The sequence below is a fragment of the Dendropsophus ebraccatus genome, chromosome 3 (assembly GCF_027789765.1).
Source record: "Dendropsophus ebraccatus isolate aDenEbr1 chromosome 3, aDenEbr1.pat, whole genome shotgun sequence".
Lineage (NCBI taxonomy): Eukaryota > Metazoa > Chordata > Amphibia > Anura > Hylidae > Dendropsophus > Dendropsophus ebraccatus.
The window spans coordinates 175,125,162-175,141,288 of NC_091456.1; the positions used below are offsets into that span (position 1 = coordinate 175,125,162).

At 44.6% G+C, this 16,127-nt stretch overlaps 1 protein-coding gene across 2 annotated transcripts in view; it reads right to left on the reverse strand.

The window, feature by feature from the left end:
* WDR7 (WD repeat domain 7) overlaps positions 1–16,127 on the reverse strand; it is a 222,565-nt gene that overhangs the window by 185,599 nt on the left and 20,839 nt on the right. For both annotated transcript variants that reach the window (XM_069963174.1, XM_069963173.1), the window contains 3 exons: positions 15,431–15,651; positions 10,082–10,277; positions 1,786–2,000 (listed from right to left, as the gene is read on the reverse strand). In XM_069963174.1, coding sequence (XP_069819275.1) covers positions 1,786–2,000; positions 10,082–10,277; positions 15,431–15,651 — 632 coding nt within the window. The remainder of the gene's footprint in view (positions 1–1,785; positions 2,001–10,081; positions 10,278–15,430; positions 15,652–16,127) is intronic.

Consider the following 16,127-nt stretch of genomic DNA (forward strand, 5'->3'; position numbering starts at 1 on the left):
TAGGGAGGAGACTACTTAAAGGAGAAGTCTGGTGAAAATTTTCATTAAAGTACTGTATTACCCCCCCAAAAGTTATACAAATCCCCAATATACACTTATTACGGGAAATGCACATAAAGGGCTTTTTTCCTGCACTTACTACTGCATCAAGGCTTCACTTCCTAGATAAAATGGTGACGTCACGACCCGACTCCCAGAGCTGTGCGGGTGTGGCTGCTGGAGAGGATGATGGCAGAGGGACACTGAGGGACACAGGGCACTGGAGGGACACTGAGCATCCCTTTCCCATCATCCCCTTCAGCAGCCACAGCCCACACAGCTCTGGGAGTCGGGTCGTGACATCACCATGTTATCCAGAAAGTGACATCACCATGTTATCCACGAAGTGAAGCCTTGATGCAGTACTAAGTGCAGGGAAAAAAAGCCCTTTATGTGCATTTCCTGTAATAAGTGTATATTGGTGATTTGTATAACTTTTGGGGGGTAATCCAATACTTTAATAAAAATTTTCGCTGGACTTCTCCTTTAATAAACATCAGGAAATGTCAGCTTATCGTTAGGTCTAGGGGCCAGACTGAAAACTTTTCTGGATCATTTTATAATATGAATAGCAAAATGCTGAATCAGAAGAAAGAAAAAAAAAAAAAAAAAAAAAAAAGGAAAAATTTGTTTAACCCCAAAATATATAAAAAAAAATTTTAACAATACATCCCCTTTAAATTTCCATTGCAGCAGCTGTAATGTATCACATAGCGGCATTGGATTTCAGATCAGGCACCGTAAGAGTTAAAATACTGATCTACCGTGTACAATAAAATAAAAAAAAAAAAAAAAAAACACACAATTGACCAATTCTCGAGGGAGGCCATTTTTCTTCCCATGTCTTCTAATAACTGTGAGGAAAGTTTGCGGCTGCCCTTGGCCGCTGACTGGCGGGGTTATATGGCATCCTCGCTTTTCATGCAGTATAACCCTGTGTACTTGAAGCACATAGGCAGATAAGATTCCCGCTGAGCCTACGCTCCTGGCACAGAGTATAAATGAGGACACCATGTAAAAGAGGACGAGAGCTGGATGGAATATAGACATGGTAAACTAGTACAACAAAGTGTGTGTGTGTGTACATATATATATATATATATATATATATATATATATATACACATACACATACATACACACACACATGTATATCTATATGTACATAAAGCCAGTCGTATATGGGATCAATAAAAGTCTATGAGACTCACTTTTGCCCCTTTGTTCTAGTGAATAAAAGGGGTTTTGGCACCTGAACCCTCACCGATCACAACCTTACTATGACATGTCAGACGTTCGCATAAATAAGGGCGTAGTTCAGCAAACAAATGCTGCCAGAAAGTGCCAAAGATTCGTAATTTACTTCCAATAAAAAATCTAAAGTATCTCTTCCAGTACTTATCAGCTGCTTTATGTCCAGCAGGAAGTTGTGTATTCTTTCCAGTCTGACACAGTGCTTTCTGCTGCCATCTCTGTCCATGTCAGGAACTGCCGGGAGCAGCAGCAAATCCCCATAGAAAACCTCTCCTGCTCTGGACAGTTCCTGACATGGACAGAGGTGGCAGCAGAGAGCACTGTGTCAGAGAGAATACACCACTTCCTGCAGGACATACAGCAGAATAGAAGTAAATTACAAAATATATGGCACTTTCTGGTCCATATGCCTTGCTGAATAGACGGGGAAATAGAACAAGCCATTTAAAGGGCAAGCTGTCCTAAACACAAAAGTACTGAGCAGTCGCTTACCTTGTCTGATGCCTCAGAGGCCAGGAGGTTGGTGGCGAGGGTTTGCAGCTTGTGATGCGCTACAGTCTTAAGGGCCGCCAGGCTGCGTCTGGTCATGGCCTGCTTCAGGTTGACGGCTGAATGGCTGAGCGCATCAACGGCGGCAGGAACAGCTTCATCGCATGCGTTGAGTATTTCCACGGCAGTGATGCCCATCACACAACGATCCAGGGCACCTGAGCAAACAAAAATATATATATTTTTTTAATTTGTAGCTTGTAGTATGACATTTAAAAATGTTCTACTGTCTTCTGTATAAAGCTCCAATAAGGACAAATATGTCTCCACGGTAACAGACTACAAACACTGAGTGTAGTCTGATTCTTACTCCCTCCTATCTGTCATTAAAAAATGTTTTGTAGGTTAGCAAGAAGAAGGGTAAAATAACAGAGGGGAAAGACTTAAGGACTAGAGATGAGCGAACCTGGAGCATGCTCGAGTAGATCCAAACCCGAACTTTCGGCATTTGATTAGCGGTGGCAGCTGAATTTGGATAAAGCCCTAAGGCTATATGGAAAACATGGATATTGTCATTGGCTGTATCCATGTTTTCCAGACAACCTTAGAGCTTTATCCAAGTTCAGCAGCCCCAGCTAATCAAATAACGAACGCTCGGGTTCGGATGGACTCGAACCCGAACCCGTTTCGCTTATCTCTATTAAGGACCTCATCTGTCACTATGCTCCTGCCTGCTTTATCTATATACTGGTGTCACCTGTTACTGTACTCCTGTCTGTGTTATCCATACACTGGTGTCACCTGTCACTGCCCTCCTGTCTGTGTTATCCATATACTGGTGTCAACTGTCACTGTACTCCTGTGTGTTATCCATATACTGGTGTCACCTGTCACTATACTCCTGTCTGTGTTATCCATATACTGGTGTCACCTGTCACTGTACTCCTGTCTGTGTTATCCATATACTGGTGACACCTGTCACTGTACTCCTGTCTGTGTTATCCATATACTGGTGTCACCTGTCACTGTACTCCTGTCTGTGTTATCCATATACTGGTGTCACCTGTCATTGTACTCCTCTCTGTTTTATCTGTATACTAGTGTCACCTGTCACTGTACTCCTGTCTGTGTTATCCATATACTGGTGTCACCTGTCACTGCCCTCCTGTCTGTGTTATCTGTATACTAGTGTCACCTGTCACTGCCCTCCTTTCTGTGTTATCTATATACTGGTATCACCTGTCACTGTACTCCTGTCTGTGTTATCCATATTCTGGTGTCACCTGTCACTGTACTCCTGTCTGTGTTATCCATATACTGGTGACACCTGTCATTGTACTCCTCTCTGTGTTATCTGTATACTAGTGTCACCTGTCACTGCCCTCCTGTCTGTGTTATCCATATACTGGTGTCACCTGTCACTGCCCTCCTGTCTGTGTTATCTGTATACTAGTGTCACCTGTCACTGTACTCCTGTCTGTGTTATCTATATACTGGTATCACCTGTCACTGTACTCCTGTCTGTGTTATCCATATACTGGTGACACCTGTCATTGTACTCCTCTCTGTGTTATCTGTATACTAGTGTCACCTGTCACTGCCCTCCTGTCTGTGTTATCCATATACTGGTGTCAACTGTCACTGTACTCCTGTGTGTTATCCATATACTGGTGTCACCTGTCACTGCCCTCCTGTCTGTGTTATCCATATACTGGTGTCAATCCTTTGCAGGAATGCAGGCAGTGTCCTCAATGGAAGTCGTTTTCAGATGAAGAATGTCTTTAAGTAAAAGAAGGTAAAAAGCAGAGTTGTCCATGAGATCCGACGCTCTGACCTCTGACCCCTGCATCCTCTGCCGCTGAGCCCGGGGGTCTCCTCAGCCCCTCGACAGCGAGGAGCCACTAAGCTTGTTTGAGAAAATCGTTGCTGTAATTGGCTCTGGACGTATCAATAGTGGAATAAGCAGTAACGCTGCGGGCTCTGCCGCCGCCTCTCCTTCTATCAGAGAAACCCGCGGGGGGCATTACCTAATTTAATTTTGATTGCAAGACAATCTAAAGACACACATTGAAGTGTATCTAAGATCCCCCATAGCTTCCTGATCAACCTTCAAAGGAGAGGAACACATGGCGGTGTGATAGCCAGAGACGCTGGTTTATTAAAAAGGAGAACACTTACAAGTCCTTGTTATTTATGGCGGATACTGCCTGGCGGGAGTAGTAGTAGTATGGCTAAATTACGGTATTTAAGGGGCACACCAGCTGGAGATGTCCCCCATCTGTATGTATAGACAGGTATGCAAACAGGGACCCTCTACTATAGCATGGGACTAATGGGGGGAAAAAGCAGGAAACCTCAGGTTAGGCTGTATTCACACTGCGTTTCTGCAATATGTTTTTTTTATCCGTTTTATGCAAAAAAAAAAAAAAAAAAATCACAAAAAAAACGGGTGCATTTGTGTGCATCTGTTTTTCCATTATTTCTATCATAAAAAAAGAGGATCTAAACGCTTCAGGGTTTTTTTAGTGTACACAAAAATGTGGTCGATCGTGTTTTTGTGTACGCTAAAAAAAATGGATGTGTTTTGATCCTTTTTTTTTTTTATAGAAATCAATGGGAAAAAAGATCAAAACGGATGCACACAAATCCTTCGTTGAAAAAAAAAAAGGATTGCAAAAACGCAGTGTGAACATAGCCTAATGTATAAAGATCACAATACATATTAGGGGAAAAAAAGTAGGCTGGAGCAGCTGATCTTGGGCTTGCTGTGTATGGGGTCTCCCGACTCTCCCCAGGCAGATTAGGCATGTTAGATTTTAAATGCCCAATCCTTTGTTTCTTGGGGAAATAGAGCACGGCCAAGCCTCCCGCCTTCCATCATTTAGAATAAATAGCCGCAACATTCCAGTATATGGAAGAAGGGTGAGAGATGGCCGCCTAGTGATTATCTGCCCATGGTTGGTAGGTCACCATACACACTGAATGGTCAGCCAGGCCAGCCACAATTACAGGGTTCTGCCCACAATAATCTGATATATCTATACTTAAGGGATTTTTTTTCTACTTTTTCCCCTATGGATTACCTCCCACTGCAGCTTTATACTATTCATACATATACATGTGCCAGGAACTACACAAAAGCATCATCCATACATGTACATGTGCCAGGTACTACACGACAGCATCATCCATACATGTACATGTGCCAGGAACTACACAACAGCATCATCCATACATGTACATGTGCCAGGTACTACACGACAGCATCATCCATACATGTACATGTGCCAGGAACTACACAACAGCATCATCCATACATGTACATGTGCCAGGTACTACACGACAGCATCATCCATACATGTACATGTGCCAGGAACTACACAACAGCATCATCCATTCATGTACATGTGCCAGGTACTACTCAACAGCATCATCCATACATGTACATGTGCCAGGTACTACTCAACAGCATCATCCATACATGTACATGTGCCAGGTACTACACGACAGCATCATCCATACATGTACATGTGCTAGATACTACACGACAGCATCATCCATACATGTGCCAGGTACTACTCAACAGCATCATCAATACATGTACATGTGCCAGGTACTACACAACGGCATCATACATACTGGTATTATCCTACAGCATCATACATACATACATCCATATGGGTATTACCCTACAGCACTATTCATTAATACATCCATACTGGTATTACTCTACAGCACCATCTATACTGGTATTACCCTACAGCATCATCCATACATACATACTGGTATTACCCTACAGCACCATCTATACTGGTATTACCCTACAGCATCATCCATACTGGTATTACCCTACAGCATCATCCATACTGGTATTACCCTACAGCATCATCCATACATACATACTGGTATTACCCTACAGCACCATCTATACTGGTATTACCCTACAGCATCATCCATACTGGTATTACCCTACAGCATCATCCATACATACATACTGGTATTACCCTACAGCACCATCTATACTGGTATTACCCTACAGCATCATCCATACTGGTATTACCCTACAGCATCATCCATACATACATCCATACTGGTATTACCCTACAGCATCATCCATACTGGTATTACCCTAGAGCATCATCCATACATCCATCCATACTGGTATTACCCTAGAGCATCATCCATACTGGTATTACATTACAGCATCATACATTCATCCATCCATACTGGTATTACATTACAGCACCATCCATACTGGTATTACCCTACAGCATCATCCATACATACATACATATATACATCCATATGGGTATTACATTACAGCATCATCCATACTGGTATTACATTACAGCATCATACATACATACATCCATACTGGTATTACCCTACAGCATCATCCATCCATACATACTGTGATTACAGCTCTGAACCATTAGAATAAATGAAGGAGTATTCTTGTAAGGGCCCTATTCCACCGGACGATTATCGTTAGCATAATCGTTAACGATTAACGATCTCAAAACGACCGCTATTGCGAAAGACCTGAAAACGTTCACTCATTTCCATGGAACGATAATCGTTACTTATGATCGTAATTGCGATCGTTTCTTCTTCCGTATTTCTTCGCTATTGCGTTCGTATCTATTGCGAACGACCGAACGATGTCTTATTCAATGCGAACGATTTGCGAACGTTTTGCGAACGAGCAACGATAAAAATAGGTCCAGGTCTTATGGCCCTATTCCACGGAACGATTATCGTTCATTTTCGGACGATATCGACCGCTACGGACGATAATCGTTCCGTGGAATAGAGTGCAACGATCAGCCGACATCGTTCATGTCGGCTGATCGTTGCAGTCGCTTGTTTTTCAACATGTTGAAAAACAAGCGACTGATATAGCAGCGATCTGCTGCCGTCGCTCCGCTGAATAGGAGCATCGGCAGCAGACGCTGCTATATCCTATGGGCTGCCCGGACGATCAGCGATCCCCCGGGCAGCCCCCCCGCAGCTCCCCGCCGCCCCTCCCGCACTCACCCGCTCGCTGCAGCCGCGTTGAATAGCGGCGGCAGCGAGCGGCGAACGAGGAGCAAACGAGCGCTAATAGCGCTCGTTTGCTCCTCTAAAACGGCCCGTGGAATAGGGCCATTATAAAGCGATCAACGATTTCTCGTTCGGTCGTTAATCGTTAACTGCATTTCAACCGAACGATTATCGTTTAGATTCGAACGATTTAACGATAATCTGAACGATAATCGTCCGGTGGAATAGGGCCCTTAGACCCCAGTCCATGTGCGGGGGCATTGGCTCACCAGCTCGCCCCAGTGAGTTACTGGTTAGAGACTGGACCCATTTAATTTCTATTGAGGTTTTCAAAGACTGAAATAAAGCGGATTAGATTCTTCTGCGCACAGCGAGGTGTATAGAACCTGCAGATCCCAGCCGTATACCCTTCCTCTTACATCAATGAGGTCACCAACTCCAGGCATTAACTACAGAGAGTGCCCAGGGCCAGAGAAGAGGTAGACGCTGTCCGCAGCTCTCCGACTGTGGGGAGGGATTAGATGCATACAGTACGGCTGGGCAGCGGCACATACACGTATTGATCCATACTGCGAGACGTCCAAGTGAGACCTAAGCGTTCGAGTTCAATAAAAGCAATTGATGAAGAAGAAGAAGAAGAGCATCATTCCAGAACCAACTCATCAGTGATAGATCGGCGGCGGCCCCGCACGGCAACGTGTTACCTTCTATTACTACACCAAAGGTCTCCAGCCGATCGCCATCAGCTACGCACAACATCAAGCCAAGCAATATCAGTGCCATGCTCCATGGTTATACGGCAGCTGATCCTAGCTTAAAATAGATACATATATATATATATATATATATATATATATATATATTTATTTATTTATTTATTTCCCCCCCCCCAAGTTTCCGATAGTGATTTCACCTCGGCACTACTGACAGGTACATATGCAGGCGTGTGGCATCAGTGGTGCTCGATCATCAACAGTCATAAACGCATGGCAACAATATCTTCATGTAGAAGTTCAAGATGAGGCACTCACCCAGCCGTGAACACATATACAACTTTATTCGGATATCTTCACAGGAACATGGGACGCAGTCGTGTGAGTGAACAGGCGACAGCCTGTTTCGCGTGCTGACGTACACACTTCCTCTCACACACACACACATACATACATACATACATACACACATACATACACACACACACACAGACATACAACCATATATATGACAAAAAAAAAATCTATTTCATAACGTTTTCATTACAATTACTGGGTATAAGCAACTGCGATGACCCTTAGAAAAGAAAAACAATGACTTTGACCATATTTGCTGTACACTATAAAAAAAAACAAAAAAAAAACATGCATTTTATTTTTGCTTTCCTACCCAGCTACAGCATGCTCCCCTCCCCCATACAGCCCTGCATGACTGATGTACAGTGCTGAGAATTGGAAGCCAAGCAAAGAGGGGTGGAGGAGGAGGCGAGGTGCATACTGCAGCTCATCATGACTTTTACGGCCCTTCAGCTTGAAAGGAAAACATGATTTTATAACTTTACAAACAGCCATTAGCTAAGAGACCATCATCACCTACCTGCAATGTCTGCATTTGAGCAAAATACAGAGTAGCCAGATTCCCATAGTATTCCCATGTCTGCTTTAGTCCAGAAACTGCACCACTCTTGCCTGCAGGTGGTGATTGGTTTTGCAATTAAAGCGTTATTCCGCTCAGGTTAAGTACATGCTGAATCATCCCCCCTCCTGGAAACAAACAATTTATTCTGCAGTTGTTTTCGCCTTTTCAGTCTCATTCCCCCAGTTCTGAGCTGCTGCGGATGACACAAAAAACTGTTCTCTCTGTCTCTCCCTCCTCCCCTCCCTTCCAGGATGGCTCATGTAAACCGTGTCCCTGGTCGACTGTTTTTGATACCAAGAGGAATAATCTGAGGTCAAGTTGCAGGTGACCTCACTGTGGTTAACCCTCTGGAGTGCAGAGACATCTGGCCACTGTTTACATGAAGGGGAGGAGGAGGCAGAGAAAAAGGCTCAGACGCACTTTTCTGTGTCTTCAGGATAAAACAGCAGCTCAGAACTGGGGGAAAGGAGACTGAAAAAGTAATAACATGTATGGGAGAAATTGTTAGTATGTATTTTACCTGAGCTGAACACCCCTTTAAGCTCCATGTACTTTAAGGGACCTGAGATGCAAATCACAACCTAACTGGAGCAAGAGAGTCATGCTGTTTCTGAGAGAAAGCGGTCATGTTTTCCTAAGCCTGGATAATCCCTTTAACCCAGTGCAATTTGGAGCTGTGTTACCACTTGCTCAACAGTGTCGAGGTGCCCCACTAACTAGGCTGCACAGAAAATAACAAAATAACCAACCCATACTCACCTAGCACACAACTCAGAGGTAACACCTTCAAGTCCCCAGCTGAACACTCTGGCAGCTACTTCTGAGACAGTGACAGCCCGCTCAGCCAATCATTAGCCGCGGTGCTTTCCTGCTTCAGACAGTGATTGGCTGAGCAGGCTGTCAATGCCGAGAAGAGTCAGTCTGGGAAGTAGCAGCCAGAGGGTCAAAAATGGAAGTGAGGATCTTCTAGGAGGGAGTACCCCTTTAACAAGCTAAGAGTGCACATCCCTCTGAACAGCAAATCTGCTTCTTTATAGCATACAACATCCCTAGCTCTTGTATCTTGTATTTAAAAAAATCTCAAGTTTTCCAGAATTCATTAGCTGCTGTATGTCCTGCAGAAAGTGGTGTATTCTTTCCAATCTGACACAGTGCTCTCTGCTGCCACCTCTGTCCATGTCAGGAACTGTCCAGAGCAGTAGCAACTCCCCATAGAAAACCTCTCCTGCTCTGGACAGTTCCTGACATGGACAGAGGTGGCAGCAGAGAACACTGTGTCACACTGGAAAGAATACACCACTTCCTGCAGGACATACAGCAGCTGATAAGTACTGGAAGACTTGAGATTTGTTAATAGAAGTAAATTACAAATCTCTGGCACTTTCTGGGACCAGTTAATTTGAAAGATTTTTTTTTTTTGTGAAATACCCCTTTAACTAATAAAAAAGCTGAATAAAATATTAAAAGCTTCGCTCGCCGACGTGTAGTCACTGCTGAATCTCACTTTCTTTTATTTTCAGAGGAAAAGCTCTTTTAATAAATGAATAATTGAGGCTGGTCCTGCCATACACTGCTATTTTAAGGGGCCGGACGGTGTAATTGTACTTTGTGGAAATGATCTTACCGGTATCCATCTGCCAGACGTAGACGGAGCCATCTGAGCAGCCGACCACCAGGTAGTCGTCCGATGGTCTCCACTTTATGACTTGGATGGGAAAGAGATGGCGGGACGCCAGCATGATGCACTTTCTCTCTCGCAAGCTAAGGAGGCCGACGGAGTGATCGCTGGCCACCGAGCAGATGCAGTGCTGCACTCGTGTCTGGAATGGAAACGAAGGAGGAGAAGAGGTCAAGCACTTAGGTCTCCATACAAGTACAGAGGAGAAGTTCCTCCAAAGAATCCCATTAAATACCAGGCTGAGTAAAGGATAAAAGTGACTGTTTGCCCTTTATATAACTCATTTGCATATTTTCCCATGGATCATTGCACGAACTCCAACCCTTCATTTGGATCTCCTCAATGAGAACCATTACCCCAGACGAGAGATCTATTGTTTACATGGCCGGGGCTGTACAAAGACTGTGCATTGTAGACCAGGCTGGAAGCTGGAAGTTATTCAGTTTGTTTCAGTGTAGTGTAACTTACTACCCCCCTTCCCCTCAGTGTTACCCCCCTTCCCCTCAGGGATGGGAAACCTTCGGCTGTACAGGCATGATGGGAATTGTAGTTTTGCAACAGCAGAAGGGCCCCCATACATGACTCTTAGGGTGGAATTACACGGGCCGATGGGGGCCAGATAATACCTGTAAATGAGCGCTGATCTGCTAGATTGGCGCTCGTTTAGGCTGGGTTCACAATGCGTTTTTGCCATCCGTTTTTTGCAAAAAAAAAAAACGGATGCATTTGTATGCATCCGTTTTGATGTTTTTCCATTGACTATTGTAAAATTCCGGATTTAAAACGGACACAAAAATAAGTGTCAGCTAAGTTTTTGTGTCCGTCAAAAAAAAAACGGATCAGTTATTTTAAAAAATAGAAGTCAATGGAAAAACGGTTCAAAACGGATGCACACAAATGCATCGGTTTTTTTCATCCATGGACATTGTTACCAATGTCCTTGCAGCCCTTGTTTAAACTATATACTTTACCTATCCACGCTCCAGGGCTGCTCCTGCGGTCCGCTTCTCCCCGGGTCCCACACGCTCTAGCTTCGGACCGCCGCGGCCTATGATTGGCTGAGCGGCCTATCAGCTGACAGGCCGCTCTGAAGCTAGAGCACACGGGACCTGGGGAGAAGCGGACCACAGGAGCAGCACTGGAGCGTGGATAGGTAAAGTATATCGTCAGTCACCGGCCGCGCACCGTTATCACACTTAGTGGTGCGTGGTCGGCGCCCGACAAATAGAGGTTCTAACCTATATCAACGATCAGCCGATGATCATTGTCATCGGCTCATTGTTGTATTTATTACACGGAGCGATTATCCTTCCGTGTAATAGTACCCCTAGGGTCCTATTACACGGATCGATTTTTAACGATTAATGACTAACGATAAACGATCGCAAACGAGATTGTTTATCGTTAAACTGAAATCGTTCACCATACTACACAGAACGACGGTCGTTAGTTACGATTGTTAGTGCGATTGTTACTATGATAGTTACTTTCCTTCTGATCCCAGCAAAACAATATACAATGTGCAATTACAATGAACGATTAGTGAAAACTTGAGCGAACGAATGTGGAATTACAGTGAACGATTAACAATAATTTTCGATTCAGATCTAAATCAATGATCAATGACATACAAACAAATTTTCGGTCGTTGCCTGCAATTACATAGAACGATTATCGCTTAAATTCGAACGATTTTTCGCACGATAATCGTCCCGTGTAATAGGGCCCTTACTGTGTTTTTTTGACCACCTTCAACTAAAACGTGCCTCAATAGTAGCAAACCATGACCGTAACATTCTGTATAATGAATGACTACAGGACTAGTGGAGAACACCCCATGGGAAAACACGTAGCAAACAAGGACGCCAAAAGGAAAACGGGAGAAGATGTGAGCACCTCCCCTCCAATCTGCGGGAGATTCACTAAGGGTCGTCCAGATGTTCTGATCTGACAATCGGGGAAAATGCAACAGCGCCACCTGGAGGTCATTTTCTTTTTGGAATCACAGGGATTGTAGACTAGGCCATACGTGGCTGAGATTTCTTCAACTGAGGACTTTAAGGGTGCGTTCACACGTACAGGATCTGCAGCAGATTTGATTCAAAACAAATCTGCAGCTTCAAATCTGAGCCAGATCTACTGCAGATCCTGTACATGTGAACGCACCCTTAAGGGGTTGTTCACCATTTCTTTTTTTTTTCCTTTCAAATCAACTGGTGCCAGAAAATGCCACAGATTTGTTATTTAATTCTATAAAAAAATCTCCAGTCTTCATATACTTATCAGCTGCTGCATGTCCTGCCGGAAGTTATATATTCCTGCCAGTCTGACCTGTCCTGAACTGCTACTGCTCTGGACAGTTCCTGACATGAACAGAGGTGGCAGCAGAGAGCAGTGTGTCATAGTGCAAAGAATACATTGCTTCATGCAGGATATACAGCAGCTGATAAGTACTGGAAGACTGGAGATTTATTAAATAGAAGTAAATTACAAATCTCAGGCACTTTCTGGCTCCAGTTGATTTGAAAGGAAAACATTTTTGCTGAACTACCCCTTTAAGAAAAGAGCAGATTCTAGAAATGTTTTCGAGGTGTACGGCGTAGCGCGTCTAAGCTATAAGAATGGGGCAAGTTGCAAATTATATTTTGTCAGTTCTCAGGTCTAGCGCAGCTCTGTTAGTCATGTGACTAAAGATGTGCAACAATCATGCCGCCAAGTAATGCTGACCATACAAAGCACTGGAGGTCTCATACACATCAGGTGGTCGGCCGTTCCCAATGTACATGGCAGCCGAGTGCAGATAGACACTGGCAGTGGCTGATAACAGAGAACAAAGGCTTACCATCATTACTCGCACTTAATGTCGTCTATTAATTCTTAGGCTCATTAAGGTTTATGGAGAATGTAAATGACACAATGCGTAATATCATATTGAACCGGGCAAAAAATTAGCTTCTTGCTAAATATTCTCCATTGATTTTGTCTAATAGTAATGAATTTAATCTTCATCCGTTACATTATGGCTGTCATATTATTTGTCTTGTGGCCGGACCTTTACAGGAACAGGCGCGGATTCCGCACCCCTCCGCCCATTACTCACAGGGGGTGTGACGCGCCCCGGTCGGATGCATTATCATGTGACGGATGACACCTCGGGGCTATTTATCTCCCCCCCCCCCTTACGTGAAGGATGAAAATAAAGCTGACGCCGGAGGAAAGGATTCATCTTGTGACGCGCGTCGATCTATAATAACCTATTAACTAAAGCTTTTTCGGTTTAATTAGATGGTATTTAGGGCAATTTGGATTTCGTTCTTATGGCAGACAATAATTGAGATAATCAAATGGAGATCCTGCTCACTGCATTATCCCGGGCTGTGGTTGCAGAGATGGAGACCAGAAGGGAGGGACGTGGTTTGCCGCTAATTAACCGTAAGAAGAAGCAGCAAGACCGGGACCGGATTACATAGACTTGTATATGAACAGGACATAAGGACTGTGGCTCCTCCACCTAGTGTCCTCCCACCATGCTGGAAGTTTTAACTTCACAACAGCTTAAAGAGACTCTGCCAGTAGGATTATGGTGTCCTATCTAAGGGTAGCATAAACTAGTGACAGAGAAGCTGAACGGAATGATGTATCACTTACATTGTTCTGTGCAGCTGATCCAGAGATATCCTCCTGAATAACATGTACAATAAGTAGTCCTCTCCATTATGTGCATGAGCTCAGTAGTCCTGGATATTCATGAGAAGCAGAAAACTCCACCCACCAGCTGCTGATTGGCAGTTATCTATCCATGCTGTGTATAGGCAATCAACTGTCAATAAGCAGCTGGAGGGCGGGGGGAGGGGTGTGGCAGGAATCTTTTTGTCCGGCATATTAGGAGAACGGCTAAACAAAATGATGTAAGTAATACATCTGTCTGTTCAGCATTTCTGTCACTAGTTCACACTTCTGCTTTTACTCAGTGTGAACATACCCTTATGCTGTCGTAATTTAAAGCAGCAAAAACCTAGTGACGAGTTCCCTTTAAGGTTAGGTTCACACTTCATTTTTGCAGTCTGTTTAACAGATCCGTTTTATGGGAAAAACATTACGGGGAAAAGCAGTTTTAGTTGAAGGTGAACTATATGCAAGTTAGTCAACTGCTGATAGTTCTTACCTTCATCCTCGACGCCATTCCCATGCTGTTTTAAAGGGGTTGTCCGGCGAAAAAAAATTATTCACAGAATAACACACATTACAAAGTTATACAACTTTGTAATGTATGTTATGTCTGTGAATGGCCCCCTTCCCCGTGTCCCACCACCCCCACCCGTGTACCCGGAAGTGTGGTGCGCTATACATTACCTGTCGCGTGCCGACCACGGTCTCCGATCGTCAGCAGTGACGTCTTCTTCGGGAGCTTGGCGGATCTTCCCGAGTGCCGGCCGCCCTCTGCAGCGTCATCCGAAGCTCAGCCGCGATTGGCTGAGCATAACTGTGCTCAGCCAATCGCGGCTGAGCAGCTGATGACGTGGCCGCGTCATCAGCCGCTCAGCCGCGATTGGCTGAGCACAGTTATGCTCAGCCAATCGCGGCTGAGCTTCGGATGACGCTGCAGAGGGTGGCCGGCACTCGGGAAGATCCGCCAAGCTCCCGAAGAAGACGTCACTGCTGACGATCGGAGACCGTGGACGACACGACATGCGGTGAGTATAATGCACCACACTTCCGGGTCTAGCGTGGGTGGGGGGAAACACGGGGAAGGGGGCCATTCACAGACATAACATACATTACAAAGTTGTATAACTTTGTAATGTGTGTTATTCTGTGAATAATTTTTTTTCGCCGGACAACCCCTTTAATGTAGTGCTCCGTACGATAAGGCCATTTGGAGCACTGCCCCCACCCCCAGAGTGCCAATCCAGCGACTCTTTAAGCCAGCCTCACATTAAATTCCTTATATTCAAAGCTGTTGCAAAACTACATTGTCCAACATCAGAGCATGCTGGGAAATGTAGTTGTGCAACAGCTGCAGAGCCGCAGCTTGGAGATCACTGCATTGGGCAAGTGTCGGGCAACCCAGTACATGAAGCCGGCTTTACATTACATACCCTAAATTAAAAGCCATTGCAAAACTACATTTCTCAGTCGCGCGTGTGTCTATATATATATATATATATATATATATATATATATATATATATATTACCTCAGAACTGTAGATAGCTTTAACCCCTTTGCCACCTGAGATTTCTGTGCTGGCAGTAAATGCTTATAGCAGACATCCATCTATATTGTGGTACTTACACTGCAGTTGTCTGGGGGGACGAGGAGTTGTGTGATTTCTCCCCCGTGAACACAGAAGATATGTTTCATCTCTCCGGAGAATATGTCCCACATGATTACCGAGAAATCGACCCCTCCTGATATGAGATATCGCTGGTCGTAGCGAGAAGACACTTGGTGCGGATACAATAAGCAGGTAACTTTGTTTCTGTGACCACGGAGAGTCCTGTGAGGAGGCCAACCTGAAAAAACGTGAACGATAATATACAGTTAGGTCTGTTACCAGAGACAAAGAACGTTCTTACTTAGAGGGGTGTTCCCACCAATCAGCTATATGCAGGGCTGGGCTATAACATAAAGCTGAATGGAGCAACAGCGCACGTGTCCATTTCATCAGAGGGGAGACAAGACCATTGTTCTTATAATTGGGGTTCCAAGATTCTGGGCGCCCAATGAGTGATTAGATGCTCAAAGTGATGTTGCTAGGAAAACCCCTATAGGGTACAAACTCATTGGGCGGATACGCAGCGAGATCCCTGCCCTGTGAACATATGGGGAGACAAACTCGCAGCAGGATGCACATTGCGCTGCGAGTTTGTCCGCAGCCCGCCGAGTTAAGCCCCGCCGGCTGGAGCGTATACGTCACCTGGTCCCTGCTCCAGCTAGCTTCGGGGTTCCCGGTGTCTTGACGGCGGGGCAGCGCACTGATTGGCTAAGC